The sequence below is a fragment of the Ovis aries genome, chromosome 25, assembly GCF_016772045.2.
Source record: "Ovis aries strain OAR_USU_Benz2616 breed Rambouillet chromosome 25, ARS-UI_Ramb_v3.0, whole genome shotgun sequence".
Lineage (NCBI taxonomy): Eukaryota > Metazoa > Chordata > Mammalia > Artiodactyla > Bovidae > Ovis > Ovis aries.
The window spans coordinates 2,427,630-2,443,971 of record NC_056078.1 but is presented as its reverse complement, the minus strand read 5'-3'; the positions used below and the strand labels follow the sequence as shown (position 1 = coordinate 2,443,971).

Here is a 16,342-nt window from a genome sequence, read left to right as displayed (position 1 = left end):
CTGCACAGCATTGTGGGGTGTAGGGTATGGGTTTTTCTGTTGTTTGTTTTGTTTTGTTATTTGTTTTTTTGGCCACATCATGTGACTTGTGGGGTCTTAGTTCCCTCATCCTTCCCCATCCCTCAGTAGTGACACCGCTGAGTCCTAACCACTAGAATACCAGGGAATTCCCTGTTCAGTCCACTTTAAGTGGACATTTAATAATATGTTAATGATATCTTAATAAAGCTATTTAAAAAAAAAAAACAAGTAAATAGAATTTCTCACATTCGCCACTAGGTCTAATCATGGACCACAATTGAACATTCCACGTGCCCTCAGCAATCTGTTCAGGTTGGTTACAGTTTTGAAATCATCCTGGCCATTTCCCCTGTGTTCAGGAGATACATTTAAGGAAACCAAGTCTTTCAACTACTAATATGACTAAATGAGCTAAATCAAAATTTCAGAGATAAATCCACTGGCACAAATTTGTAGGAAAACAGGTAGCAGAGTTCATTCCAAAATTTAAAAGATCTCCATCTATTTAAATAATGACTCTGTAGAAGTGAAATGACCAGTATTTCTCTGTATAAACTTCAGATTCAGGAAATCTTCAGTTTAGTCACTCAGTCTTGTCCTACTCTTTGTGACCCCATGAATTGCAGCACGCCAGGCCTCCCTGTCCATCACCAACTCCTGGAGTTCACTCAAACTCATGTCCATCGAGTCAGTGATGCCATCCAGCCATCTGATCCTCTGTTGTCCACTTCTCCTCCTGCCCCCAATCCCTCCTAGCATCAGAGTCTTTTTCCAATGAGTCAACTCTTTGCATGAGGTGGCCAAAGTATTGGAGTTTCAGCTTTAGCATCAGTCCTTCCAAAGAACACCCAGGATAGATCGATCTCCTTTAGAATGGACTGGTTGGCTCTCCTTGCAGTCCCAGGGACTCTCAAGAGTCTTCTCCAACACCACAGTTCAAAAGCTTCAATTCTTCGGTGCTCAGCTTTCTTCACAGTCCAACTCTCACATCCATACATGACCACTGGAAAAACCATTGCCTTGACTAGACGGACCTTAGTCAGCAAAGTAATGTCTCTGCTTATGAATATGTTGTCTAGGTTGGTCATAACTTTTCTTCCTCTTTTAATTTCATGGCTGCAGTCACCATCTGCAGTGATTTTGGAGCCCCCAAAAATAAAGTCTGACACTGTTTCCACTGTTTCCCATGAAGTGATGGGACCAGATGCCATGATCTTTATTTTCTGAATGTTGAGCTTTAAGCCAAATTTTTCACTCTCCTCTTTCACTTTCATCAAGAGGCTTTTAGTTCCTCTTCACTTTCTGCCATCAGGGTGGTGTCATCTGCATATCTGAGATTATTGAGATTTCTCCCTGCATCTTGATTCCAGCTTGTGTTTCTTCCAGTCCAGCATTTCTCATGATGTACTCTGCATAGAAGTTAAATAAGCAGGGTGACAACATACAGCCTTGACGTACTCCTTTTCCTATTTGGAACCAGTCTGTTGTTCCATGTCCAGTTCTAACTGTTGCTTCCTGACCTGCATATAGGTTTCTCAAGAGGCAGGTCAGATGGTCTGGTATTCCCATCTCTTTCAGAATTTTCCACAGTTTATTGTGATCCACACAGTCACTATGCTTTGGCATAGTCAACAAAGCAGAAATAGATGTTTTTCTGGAACTCTCTTGCTTTTTCCATGATCCAGCAGATGTTGGCAATTTGATCTCTGGTTCCTCTGCCTTTTCTAAAACCAGCTTGAACATCTGGAAGTTCACGGTTCACATATTGCTGAAGCCTGCTTGGAGAATTTTGAGCATTACTTTACTAGCATGTGAGATGAGTGCAATTGTGCGGTAGTTTGAGCATTCTTTGGCATTGCCTTTCTTTGGGATTGGAATGAAAACTGACCTTTTCCAGTCCTGTGGCCACTGCTGAGTTTTCCAAACTTGCTGGCATATTGAGTGCAGCACTTTCACTTCAGGATTTGAAATAGCTCCACTGGAATTCCATCACCTCCACTAGCTTTGTTCGTAGTGATGCTTTCTAAGGCCCACTTGACTTCACATTCCAGGATGTCTGGCTCTAGGTGAGTGATCACACTATCGTGATTATCTGTGTCATGAAGATCTTTTTGTACAGTTCTTCTGTGTATTCTTGCCACCTCTTCTTAATATCTTCTGCTTCTGTTAGGTCCATACCATTTCTGTCCTTTATCGAGCCCATCTTTGCATGAAATGTTCCCTTGGTATCTCTAATTTTCTTGAAGAGATCTCTAGTCTTTCCCATTCTGTTGTTTTCCTCTATTTCTTTGCATTGATCTCTGAAGAAGACTTTCTTATCTCTTCTTTCAGGAAATCTTAAGTCATGTTAAAACACACACAGACACAAAATAGGTAATATGTGTATATGTGATCTGAAATGACTCATGTATTCCAAATACACTTTTTTCAGATCTAATCTCCATGAGAGGAGTCAGATTGTCCAAGTTTTCTCAATCTGTAGTTCTAATGGAGAAGAGATAAATCCTTAGGAAAAAAAGAGTGGCTATGATAATGGTTAAAATAAATAAAAGGGGGAAGAAATGTGTTCGCCTTTGCTCTGGGGTAAAGCCCCATCTCTCACTTCTGTCTTGTTGGGCCTCCACCCTCTCACCAGAATGTCCCATCTACCACCCACTGGGCCCTTGCCTGGATCTGAATCTTCACTTAGGACCCCTCCCCATGAGCCCCTGACCAAGCCGCTGCTCAAGATCTTTGCTTCTACTTATCATAAACAGGCTTAGAAACGTGAACCATGGGCAACTGCTAGGTCAGGAGAGGAAGTTTGAGCCCTTGAGAAGAAAGCAGACATTTCTTGGGGCAAGGACAGACCTTTTACATGGTGCTTCCTGGCCAGTGGGCCCGCAGTGAGGACTGGCTATCCTGGTGCTTGGAACTGGCCGTGGAAGCGCAGCATGGCCTTGGACACGGGCATTGCTAGTCTATTCAGCTGTCCAGATGAACAGCCATCGTGGCAAAGAAGTGTCCTCCAGTCCAGGCTCCTTAGTTTCTGTGGAAAGCTCTTGTTTATAATTTGTTCCTCCTTAAAAGGACCTTTAGATCATTAGCACCGTGGTTGTCATCATCATCGTCAGAGTTATTACACATGCATAATATTTCTCATCTGCATATTATATATGGAATTATGGAAAAAAATTCCATATCAAACTCAAATTCGGGTGCTTTTGTCTGCTTCCTCTTTTTTATTTTTTAAATTTTTAATTGAAGTATAGTTGATTTATAATGTATTAACTTCTGCTGTACAGCAAAGTAATTCAGTCATACATATATCCATTATGATTTATCTCAGGATATTGAATATATATCCTGAGATATATATTCTCAGTGCTATACAGTTCTCTGTGCTATACAGTAGGACCTTGTTGTTTTTGCATTCTATATATAATAGTTTTCATCTGCTAGTCCCATCCTCCCACTCCATCCCTCCTCCAGCCCCCTCCTTCTTGGCAACCACAAGTCTGTTCTCTATGTAAATCTATTTCTGTTTCATATATAAGTTCACTTGAGTCTTATTTTGGATTCCGCATATAAGTGATGTCATATGATATTTGTCTTTCTTCATCTGACTGACTTCACTTAGTATGGATTCACCCATCCCTGGATCCATGTTCCTAGATGGACCTAGAGAATGGTGAGCCTCCATTGTATTGAATATATATGTACCACATCTTTGCCCATTCATCTGTCTGTGGGCACTTAGCTTGTTTCCATGTCTGGATTATTGTAAGTAGTGCTGCTGTTGGGCTGCACGTTGGGGTGCATGTATCTCTTTGAATTACAGTTTTCTCTGAATCTATGCCCAGGAGTGGGATTGCTGGATCTTCTGGTACCTCTGTTTTTCTGAGGAATCTCCATACTGTTCTCCATGGTGACTGCACCAACTCATGCTTGCTCTTTCTGAATGTTGTCTTACGTGAAGCCCATGAGCATTTTATTTCATTCTATTTTGATTTATTTTGCTTTTGGGTGTTTTGTTTGTTTGTTTATTAAAATAAATGATAAAACACCCAGGATCCCTGATACTTTGAGTATCTTTCTAAGTTTGAAAACTTTAATCAGTTTCATCTGCCATTTTATCTTACTGAGCAATGTTGACATTCTCTGGATAATCCACCAGCTTTCTCCTCACCTCCCCCACCAAGCCCTGACCACTCTGCATTTACTCAAAGGGCAGGTGGCACTCTCCCATCATGAGCCATCGTGTTGTCCATAGGTTACACTTGACAACATGAAAACTAAGGATCAGAGGGGAATGAAGGTGTCCTGTGTTAGTGCTCAGTGAGGAAAGAGGCCTGCTCTGTCCTCTGGGGACTCAGGGCGAAGGGAAGAGAGAGCTGAAGGAGGTGCGGCAGCGTAAGTGCGCCTGTCAGACAGTATTCTGTGGCAGGTCAGCAGGGACTTGAAGGAAGTGAAGGAATAACGCAGGGGCTACAGTGGAAACAGTGGCAGACTTTTTTTTTGGCGGGGGGGGGGGGCTCCAAAATCACTGCAGATGGTGACTGCAGCCATGAAATTAAAAGACGCTTACTCCTTGGAAGGAAAGTTATGACCAACCTATGTAGCATATTAAAAAGCAGAGACATTACTTTGCCAACAAAGGTCCATCTAGTCAAGGCTATGGTTTTTCCAGTGGTCATGTATGGATGTGAGAGTTGGACTGTGAAGAAAGCTGAGCACCGAAGAATTGAAGCTTTTGAACTGTGGTGTTGGAGAAGACTCCGAGAGTCCCTTGGACTGCAAGAAAAGCCAACCAGTCAATTCTAAAGGAGATCGTCCTGCGTGTTCACTGGAGGGACTAATGCTAAAGCTGAAACTCCAATACTTTGGCCACCTCATGCAAAGAGTTGACTCACTGGAAAAAGACTCTGATGCTAGGAGGGATTGGGGGCAAGAGGAGAAGAGGATGACAGAGGATGAGATGGCTGGATGGCATCATTGACTCGATGGACATGAGTTTGAGTGAACTCCAGGAGTGGTGATGGACAGGGAGGCCTGGCGTGCTGCAATTCATGGGGTCACAAAGAGTTGGACACGACTGAGTGAGTGAACTGAACTGACCTGATGGAGGTAGAACATTCCAGCCAGGAAGAGTGGCAAGTGCAAAGCCTGAGGGAGGCAGATGCAGTGAGCATCCTGAACAGAGTGAGCAGGAGGAAAGAGGTGGAAGATGACTGTGCAGAGGGGTGCTGGGCCAGATCATGGAGCCTGGTGGACCATGTGGAAGAGGCTTCCAGAAGAAGGGTGTAAACCAGAGCCATATGACATGCTGTGGTGCTTGCAGGAGCAGGGGGAATCAGTGTCTTCACAAGGGCAGGCACCATTAGGTAGTCAGTGACAGGCGCCTGGTTAGATGGACGCAGGAGAAGAGGATGATGGGTAGCTTTCTGGAGGAACCAGTACACTGGGAGGTCAGCAGAGAAAGAAGGTCTTGCTGGAGGGGGAAGAGTGAGGGATTTTTTTTTTTTAATGGAGGAATCAACAGCATATTTTTAGCCTGAAAGGAATAATCCAGTAGAGGAAAAAACTGTGGTTTTGTTCTCCCTTAATATGCATGTTTCCTAGAGGCGCTCCTGCCTTGTATCACCCACATCTTTCTCGCACGTGATTCCAAGCCATTGTGGTGTAAATAGCTCTGCTGTACTCTTTTGAGTGTCACGGGAGGAAACGTGATAAACTCTCTGTGTCTATAGTCTAATAGTCTGTAGTCTGTGTCTATGTCTAATAGTCCTTGAGGCTTCCCTTGTGGCTCAGACAGTAAAGAATCTGCATGCAATGCAGGAGACCTGGGTTCCATCCCTGGGTCAGGAAGATCCCCTGGAGAAGGGAGTGGCTACTCACTCCAGTATTCTTGCCTGGAGAATTCCAATTTTCTTGGGCTCCAAAATCAATGCAGATGGTGACTGCAGCCATGAAATTAAAAGATACTTGCTCATTGGAAGAAAAGCTATGACAAACCTAGGCAGTGTATTAAAAGGCAGAGACATCACTTTGCCAACAAAAGTCTGTATAGTGAAAGCTATGGTTCTTTCAGTAGTCATGTATGGATGTGAGAGTTGGACCATAAAGAAGGCTGAGCATGGAAGAATTAATGCTTTCAAACTGTGGTGCTAGAGAAGACTCTTGAGAGTCCCTTGGACACAAGATCAAACCAGTCAATCCTAAAGGAAATCAACCCAGAATATTCATTGGAAGGACTGATGTTGAAGCTGAAGCTCCCATACTTTGGCCACCTGATACGAAGAGCCAACTCATTGGAAGAGACCCTGATGGTAGGGAAGATTGAAGGCAGGAGGAGAAGGAGATGACAGAGGATGAGATGGCTGGAAGGCATTGGTGACTCAATGGACATGAATTTGAGCAAACTCCGGGAGATGGTAAAGAACAGGGAAGCCTGGCGTGCTGTAGTCCATGGGGTCACAGAGTCGGGCATGACTGAGCGACTGAGCAGTGAGACTACAAAAGCCATAGAAAAGCAAGCCTTCTTTTTTTTAATGAGAGCTTTTTCGCTTTGCTTTGTTCTTTGCTGGCCTGGGTCCTGGTTACTGTGCTCAGTCTTTCTCTAGCTGTAGTGAGTGGCGCAGCTCTTCCGCGGCACACGGGCTTCTCGTTGCAGGGCACAGGCTCCTGGTGTGCAGGCCTCAGTAGCTGTAGCTCGCAGGCTCTGGAGCCCGTGGGCTCAGTAGCTGTGGGGCATGGGCTGAGTTGCTCATTGGCCTGTGGTATCTTCCCAAACCAAGGATCCAACCCATGTCCCCTGCGTTGACAGGCAGATTACTAACCACTGGATCACCAGGGAAGTCCCAAGAGATTTTAAATTAACCATGAAAACTATGTTATCAGGGCTTTAGAGTCCCAACATGTTTATGAATACAAATATTCCTATTTTCAGTGAATGTTTAAAATGTATCATCCAAGCATTTTTAAAGGTTCTAAATGGCACCTTCCAGATTTCTCAACTTTCTGATACCATAGTAAATTTCTTATGGAAGAACAGGGGAAGATGCTCTGGTGTGACAGAATGTAATTCAGGGTCTTATTTACACATGGAGTGTGCACCTTACTATTTAGTCACCTAGGCTCTAACATAGAGGCATCTCCCATGTTCAGCAGCACAGAATGTCAGCATTTTCAACACTTGTCAGAGACTCTGAGCACCTACTGGCTGCCACTTGGGTAAGACCACTATGATCTGAGATAACGGGGGAAATGTGCTCCCTGCCCTTGTAGGTTTCTGAGTTGTAGCCCTCTGTCAGGTTATATCACCAAAAAGCAAGGGCACTACACACTCCAAGTGTGTGCTGACTTGCCTCTCCTCACAAATGCCTTCACTGAGTTAAAGCTTAAAATTTAGTCTGTTTATAGTGAAGATTTGTGTAAACAAACAAAAAGCCTAGTGGAAAAGTTTCTGTCTTCTGTATTTTTGCCTTTTTACTAACTGCAGTTCACATCCCTTATGTAGACAGCCATACCAAGAATTCTTCCCATATATTAGAATCAAGAAAATGTGGTTGTAGTTTTGTTTTTTCTGGATGATCTTATATGCTTTCCTTTTTCAAAAATGAACACTGTAGCCCATTGTGTTTCCATTAATATGTTTCCTTGAATACGGTTCAGAATTTGTCCAGTTAGGCTATTTCTTTCCAGGATCGGGCTTCCCTAGTGGCTCAGACAGTAAAGAATCTGCCTGCAGTGTGGGAGACCCAGAGATTGAACCTGGAATCTCCAGGATCTGGTAAAACACATGCACCCATTTTTCTAGGTATCATTCTGTTATCAAAAACTATTTTAACCTGCCACATTTTTTATATTCAGGGTTCTAGGAGAGTCAGCATTTCAAAATCAAATACTTCTAAATAAACAGAAATAAAAACAAATATAATAAATATAAATTACTATAATGAATGTAAATATATGATAAATATAAATGCATAAGTGTAAATAACTATGTTCATGTTAATAACTAGAGGAAGATTTTGTTGGCCGTGTTTTTCATCGTCGTCTGCGTTTGCCTTGTGAGGAGGCTATACAGAGGGAGGCTTACAGCTTGGGCTGAGGAGGTGTTGTCTGTGTCTGGCTGAATCTGCCACTCACTCTGACCCCCAGTGAGTGATTTGACCGTTTTAAGTTTCAGTTTCTTCATGGTTAAAGTTCGGTAACAATAATAGGTACCTCAGGAGATGTGTGTGAATACACACACATCTCCTGAGATGTGTGTATGTGTGTGTATGTGTGTGTGGTATCTTTGTTTCCTTTGCCTTGAAGTAAGTGCACAGCCTTGTCCTGTGGAACCATCTCTCCTTACCTACAGCCTTTCCAAACCTAAGAAACAGCTGTTTCTTCCTGCCGTAGCTCATGCATATAATGTCCTATATTTATAGAACATTAGACAGTTATCAAAGAGATCCTGAATCTAGGGGATTAACTTGATAACTTGAATGTGTTTTCTTACGAAGAAATGATCCATCTCTTTGGACCCACCTCTTCTCCATAATAACAGTTTCAGGAAACGCTGATGTAAATCATTTCTGCTTATTGGCCTTATACTCGTGAAAGGAATATATTTGCAGCTTTTAGAGCATAAGGATAAAACATATATATCTAATTGTCATGGAATCTTGGACTCTGAACTATGAACAGTCCCCAAAGTTGAGCGGGTCTTGTTGACTAAGTGGCAGACTCCCCTTGCGCTCTGCGCGCTGAGGGCGCATGTGGTGTGGGATGCACAGAGGCGCCTTCCGCCAGCCCAGCATCCTGAGGCGGGTCCCACAGACCGGTCCCGCAGAGTTCTGAGGCTCCTGTGAAGTCTGGTCAGAAGAGTCGAAGTTGCTGTGAGCTGTTCTAACTGCATCGTCACCCCTGGAGGAGCGGATATTGTTGCTTTTCTCGCTGAGTCAGACTGTCAGCGTTAAAGTTCAGAAATCCAACTCAAATTCAGAAATATGTCCCTGACAACACTTAAGTTCTTTCCACCTGTAGTCATAAGAACTATTGTGGTTGATTGTTTCTACTGTATTTTCAGGATTTGTGTGGGTGTGTGGGTGTGTGATCATCGCGGTTATAAAGCAGGGCGGGCGAGCCGGGACTCGGTCCACTCGGCGTCTATACCTGCTTGTCTCCTGGAGCCGCACCCCCGTCCCCGCCCAGCCTCCGTCCAGAGCCCCTCCCCGCTCTTTCGGATTAAAATATTTTCACTGAACTTAATAGGCTGACAATAGAGAACTAAAAAGGAAGTAATTGTTTTTCAGATGACATCTTTGGTAGGCTAATTCTAAGAAGTGCAGCTTCTAGTCAGCAACCTAAACAAAGAAAATGTGAACGGAAACAAACCATGTGAACATGAAAACTCTTCTCTCATCACTTCCAGTGGTTTTGAAAAAACAGCATCACCAAAAGCAGAGAGACTAGGAAGAAGGAAAGCTAGCATTATTTTTTAGACGGAACAGTCCAGGTGACTCTGCTAAGCTGGTGAGGGAGGAGAGCACTGCTCTCAGCCCGTGGTTGGAAGACTCTTCTCTGCTCGGGACCTGATGCCCGGACTGGCTCCTGGGGCACTCACTTAGACTGGATTATTACTGCTCAGTGTTACAGGAGGGGCTCCCTTCTCTTTCAACTGAATGACAAGAGCAGTGTATCTATGGCTTTTGTTTCTGTTGGGAAACTGACTAACAAGGTAAAGTCTTGATTAAGGAATGCCCTTAATCAAGGGCACAGCCACATTAGAAAGAAATCATCTTCATGAATCTTGCAAGAGTTGTATCTCTGCACACCATCCACAGACCGCACCGCCCCCTCCCCAATCCTCACTGGAAGTTAAACTCAAGTGCCAAGCCCTGGCTTCTTCCTTGCTTGCCAGGCGGCTTTCTCTCTCTGTGTAGTGAAGTGAAAGTGCTCAGTCGTGTCCGACTCCTTGTGACCCCATGGACTTGTCCATGGAATTCTCCAGGCCAGAATACTGGAGTGGGTAGTCTTTCCCTTCTCCAAGGGATCTTCCAAACCCAGGATTGAACCCAGGTCTCCTGCATTGCAGGCGGATTCTTTACCAACTGAGCTATCAGGGAATCCCTTTGTGAAGGAGGTCCTATCCCCTTCTCCTTTCCAACTTGGACATGTAGGTCATTTTTGTTTGTTATTTGAAATGTTATCACCACTGTGCCTTTTCACTTAGTATCTAGTTTTGTAATGAACTTCTCTTTCCTACTCAGTTTAAGAAATTTTAGGAATCATTGACTGAGGGGTGAGGCAGAAGGGAAGGGGGTTATCAGCAGGCTCGCGCTTGGAGCTCATGGACTATCCCCAGTGCCCAGGGGAAGGCCTGAGCAGGAGGGGACTGGGGCCTCTCCATCCCTGCTTCCCTCAGTATTTTTCCTCTTACTTCTGCCAGCTCACCTTCAGGGACATGTTCTTTTTTCCTGCCTAAAGTGTGGGGGAAAAGTCTTGTCAGAGTTTTGTTGAAAGAGAACTGGCATTTGGGAGCAGCATTTGCTAGGAGGCTTAGGATAGATGGGCCTGCTTGCAGAGCTGCCCACAAGTGCCTGCATTTCCTGCTTCCAAGCAAGCACATCCTAGGGGACTGACCTGGAACAGAGCCACCTGGTCCGGGAGCTGCTTTTCTGAAATTCCTCTGCACCTGACTTTGAGAATCCTCTCAGCTGTCTGGTGCCCAGGGCCCGGCTCCTAGCTCAGCTGTGTGTGCAGCCTGTGTAGGGACACACGAACCACTTGCCCCATCGGTCACGTTCATATCCAGAGCCTGAACCAGTAGGGTGGAGGAAGCTCTGGCCTCAGTGGGGAGTCTAGGGCAACAGGGTCCCCTGCAGCACTCCCAGGTTACTCTGTACAGAGTCCTTGCTCTCAGCCCCATTTCTCCTTCTAAGGAAAGTATGGAAAACTAAGAGTTCTCTTTGAAACCTCTCGGGGCACAACTGCCCTGAACCCTGAGCTGGGGCAACATCCTTGGCATCTGCGCACATCTGTGGCTCTTGCCTGGGTTTCAGGGCCCTCAGCCCTGCGCCAACTCAGGCATCCTGACCACACTCTCTAGTTCTCCTGCTGTAGGAATGGCCACACTTGTTTTCTGTGTAAAACTGAAAATGTTTGTAGACTGAGCTTTCTGTGATACTTAGAAAATAAGATAGTAAGAAAATTAAGATGCTTTGGTGGTCTAAATACTTGTGAAGTTGATTTAAAAAAAAATATATTACAAAATGCCTTAAAGAGTCCCGAGTAAATTTAAGAGAGGATCTACTGGATTTTCACTAACTGCTTAAAAAAAAGAGAGAGAATTACTTTGATCCATCGTGCCTTACTGTGAGCTGTAACAGTAACCTCATAGCTGCTGCACTCAACGATTTGTTCCATTCTGTTGTTTTAAAACAGGGATTCATTCAGCTGCATAGGAGATGAATTCTGTCATTAGAAATTTTGCCATCAGGCTTAAGAAATATATTTATAACTCATTTCTTTAGGGAACCAGGTTTCAAGATCTCCATAAGAAGTCTTTTATTAAGATAAATCACAGCTTTGTCAGTTTCTCCAGAAGTACTCTATTTTTAATTCCCAAGGAGAATCACAATAATAAAAATAAATTAACCTAGTAGGTTATTTCCTTTCTAATGGCACCTGTTTTTATTAATAGAATTCCAGTCTACATATTTTTTGGGTGGCTCAGGCGGTAAAGAATCTGTCTGCAATGCAGGAGACCTGGGTTCAGGCCCTGGGTTGAGAAGATCCCCTGGAGAAGGGAATGGCAACCTATTCCAGTATTCTTGCCTAGAGAATTCCATGGACAGAGGAACTTGGAAGGCTATAGTCCATGGAGTCACAAAGAGTCGGACACAACTGAGCAACTAACACACATATTTCTTACTATTTGCTTATTAGAAGCAATCATTCATAACATTTTATAGCATTTATAAAGAACTTTTAGTACCTTTTTTTTAAAAGCTGCACTAGGTCTTAGTAGCCACACATGGGATCTTTAACTGTGGCATGCAAGCTCTTACTTGCAGTGTATGGGATCTAGTTCACTGACCAGAGATTGAACCCAGGCCCCCGCATTGGGAGAAGCCACTGGATCACCAGGGAAGCCCTCTAAAGAACTCTTAAAGTAAAACTTTTTGGATCTTTGCAGCAGCTCTGGGCAGTCCTAGTAGTGATACTGTTCTGCATTCTTGAGCCCCTGTCCTCCCTGCGGGATACAGGGGGCCAAGCGAGCAGATGCTGCCCCAGCATCAGACCTCAGGGCCAGACTTGCTATGCAACCTCCCTTCCAATGATGTCCTCTTTTAACTGTTCCTCTGGTACATTCAGTACTGTTTTCCTTGAAGCATGTGTTTAAAAGGAAATCCTAGATGTGTTCAAACATTACTGCTCAGTCTCTATTTTCTGTTTTCAAATGGCTGGTTCCCATGCTTGATGACACTCAATTAAAAAAGAAAAATGGTCCCAAGTATTCATTGTATAGATTTCCATGCCTGGGGAAACATAATATGGAAACTGAATCTGAGATCATTTTAAATAAACATATGAGTTCTTATATCATACTGCTTATTTCACTAATGCTTCTGATTTATATGGTAGAGCCATCCCCATTTATGTAATGGAGCCAATCTCAGCACCCTCACCTGAATATGATGGCTATTTCTTTATTTTCCTGTGTGTAAGACTCCTTTAGTATGCCTAAAAATATAAACGTGCTTGTGTCCTATTCCATTCAACCTTCTTTGATTCCAAGTTAAGAGCTACGGATGAATTCACCTCTAGCTCTATTATGTTTTTAAATCAAGTATCAGGTAACATTCCTGTGTATGTGGTATTATTTTTCTCTAATAAATCAAATCCTTCATGATACTTGCTCACCTACTATAGATGGACTGTAGTGATCTTTGTAAGTCTTTGTTTATATCATGTGTTTTCTCCCCACCTAGAGTAAAAGAAGCTGAAGAGGTGTGTAGGCAGAAAAAGGGAAAGTCACTCTATAAAATAAAACCAAGACATGACTCTGGAATTGTAAGTATTTATTCTGTTTTTTGATTTGTGGTTTTCTCTGGCTTTTAAACACTCTTCTCAGAATATACAAATCCACCTAATAACATTTTAATAATCTTTCCCTTAAGTTTGAACAAATAGTGAGCTTCCAACTTAGAGAATCTGCTTTTCCTTCTGCCTGTAATCAGGCACCAGAGTCTACAAGAATCTCGGTGTTCAGCATTCAAAGCCTAACCATCAAGGCGGATCCACTGAGGGGGTGCATATATGTGGGGGGCTGCTGGTGGAGTTGGGGGCCATATTTCACTCTCCTCATCATACATGGGTCACAGCACAGCTGTTGTAATCCCATGAGCACCCTTGGGGCCTAACAAAGGGAGTGCCAGGTGCAGCATTGTTCTTTGCTCAGACCAGGAGCTCAGGCCACACAGGGGGCTACCAGCAGCTGTCAGCCCACAGCCAAGTGTAACAAGCCAAGCGGTTCCCTCTTTGCTCGTTTCCCCTTTCAAGATAAAACACCAGGTTGTGCACCAGGAAGGGAAGGGTTTGGTGGACATGATGCGTCCATGTGATGCTGTCTTACATTTTGTTGAATGTTTGAGGGATTATCACTTGGCACTACAGAGTAAGTAAACGCTATTTTAAATGAAAAGTTGGGTTAGACCTTCAAATAGCATTTTGAATTGAGTTCGTCTAATAGAGTGTAAATGGAAGATACTCAAATAACCCAAATTGGGCCACAATTAAACAGCTTTATTTAGAAAAAGTTAGAAATTATATCTGCATTTAAAAGATATTTTCCCTTCCGTTTCTCTGTATCAAAATCTTATTGAACAACAAGTATTATATTATGGTTTGGTTTATGTTCCATCTTTTTGATGAAAGTAAATCTTCAAGTACATGTATAGAATGAGGAGGAATAGTTATTTACTAACCACAATTATGCTGTTATAAGGATAGAAGAGAATTAAATCACATTAACAATGAGATGAAAGTGTGTTAGTCCCTCAATTGTGTCTAACTCTTTTCAACCCCATGGACTATAGCCTGCCAAGCTCCTCTGTCCATGGAATTCCCCAGGCAAGCATTCTGGAATGGGTCACCACTCCATTCTCCAGGGGATCTTCCTGACCCAGGGATCAAACCTGGGTCTCCCACACTGTGGGCAGATTCTTTACCATCTGAGTCATAGAAGAGAATTAAATCACATTAACAATGAGATGAAGCCTCGGTTCAATTTTCATATTTATGTGTTTGTACATAAGACTGAAAATGAGAAAGGTGAGCTGATACTCTTTCACATCGATTAGAAGCTAAATTTTGAAACCTTTTTTTCCCTCAAAAATATTAGTGAAAATTCTAAGAGATAAATAGATTTTACTTTTATCTTTTTTCATTTATGAGCTGTGGATCTTTAACCTTTTCTCAAAGAATTTGATCCAAATGAAAATACTATTCTAAACTCCATACACTCTTTAAAGTTATTCCTTCTGACTATTTCTCTTAACTGATGCATTTATTTCAGAAAGCAAAAATAAGCATGAAAACCTGACCAACGAAAAGCAGAACAAAAATGAGTCACTGAAGCCACTTCCACAGAATTCAGCCGGCCTGAGGGCAGAAGGAAACTCATCATTTTGATCATGTTTCTTCTTGGCCTCTTGCATAATCTTTATGCTTTCCAGACAGTTTACTGGTTGTTGAATTCTACACTGTATTCATATAAAAATGCAAAAGCAGTAGGCCAGTGGAGAATGTGACACCTTTTCTTTTTGTAAAAGTTTATGGTATTTTACCAATAGACCAAAACAGCATGTGTAAGAGGCAGTATCTGCATTAATTCTGAACATGCGAAACAGTAACCTCCAACTTACTGTTGTGAGAATATTCCCTGTCACAGCGAAACGCTCTTTCTCCTGACGACCAGTACTCCACGTCACTGCATTTAGATTTATGGTTAACATGATATTTCTAGTGACTTGTTTGTATCAGTTTCACATCTACATATAAATTTTCTATTTTAAAATTGAGGTACCATTTATATGTGTCATAGATAAGGCTTTCCCAGCTCTTGGGTTGGTCTCTGTAACTATATATTTGTGAAAGAAGATTATCATTTTTTTTAATTCATCAGACAATGAATAGAAAAAAATATAGCAAAAGGAAAACCCTTTCTATACATCATTTAATATAGGCAGGAATCATAATTTTAAGTTAAATGAGGGCCTTTATCAACCATGTCCTTTAGGACCTACATAAAGCCAGTCTGCAGCAAAGGTCAATTAAACCAAAGTCGTGCCTCTCGGTAACTTTTTACCATTGCCCTTCTCAAAGAAAATGACACAGTGCTTTTAAATGATCCTCATAAAATTGCCAAATATGATAACTGTTGGCAAAAAGAAATAATAATAACTTTTAGATGGATTGATATCTACCTAGGACTTGTTCATTAAACCCACCTGCCTGAGTATTGTGACTTGATTGGGGTTTTCTTTATGTGTTACAGCAGTTAATCAAAAGCTATGAAATGAGTATGCAAGAGTTTATGATCTAAAGGAGCCTAGGAAAATATTTTATTTTAGTTTGAGAGGGAAAAAGTATATCTCCACTCTTTCTGAGAGTATTTTAAAGTCACTCCTGAAGCATTGTGATGGCTTTGTCTAACATTAATAGATTTTTAAAAATGATATGTCTTGGGGTATGGCTATGAATAAAGGGGAGAATATGTTGCTATTGCAAACCAATTATGGAAGCAACTTACAAAGAAAATCTGAATTGTAACTATGTTTCTATTTGTGTAAAATACTGTCCTTACCTTTCAGTCTGTAGTTGATGTGCACAGACACAGTAGTGGCTCTCGGGTTGCTGTTCTGCCATCTTCCTGTCTCCTTCAGTCCCTCCATGTGTATATGAACTTTGATGATATAATGGGGCATTTAACAGAGATTGCTATGTGCAATACTGTATTTAGTGTTTCTATTTTAATTTTTCTAGGATGTTAATTTATATGAAAATAAAATGCATAATAAAAGAGTTCTGTGGCTATTGTGTATATATAACCTAAAAGTACATGCAAAATAGTTATCCCAGAGGGGAATTAAGTTAGAGCGTCTGTGTCCAAAGATTTTTGTAAGTTCTTATTTCAGGCTGAACAGTTATTAGTGAATAGTGAAAGTCGCTCAGTCATGTCCGACTCTGCAAATGAATGGACTACACAGTCCATGGAATTCTCCAGGCCAAAATACTAGAGTGGGTAGCCATTCCCTTCTCCAGGGGATCTTTCCAATCCAGGGAT

General features: G+C 42.3%; 1 protein-coding gene across 1 annotated transcript in view; it reads left to right on the top strand.

Moving 5' to 3' along the window:
- Positions 1-16,080, top strand: part of FMN2 (formin 2) — a 352,649-nt gene extending 336,569 nt beyond the window's left edge. Inside the window, exons 17-18 of the mRNA XM_027962131.3 lie at positions 12,987-13,068; positions 14,573-16,080. Coding sequence (XP_027817932.2) covers positions 12,987-13,068; positions 14,573-14,599 — 109 coding nt within the window. The 3' untranslated portion in view covers positions 14,600-16,080. The remainder of the gene's footprint in view (positions 1-12,986; positions 13,069-14,572) is intronic.
- Positions 16,081-16,342: the final 262 nt, after the last annotated feature.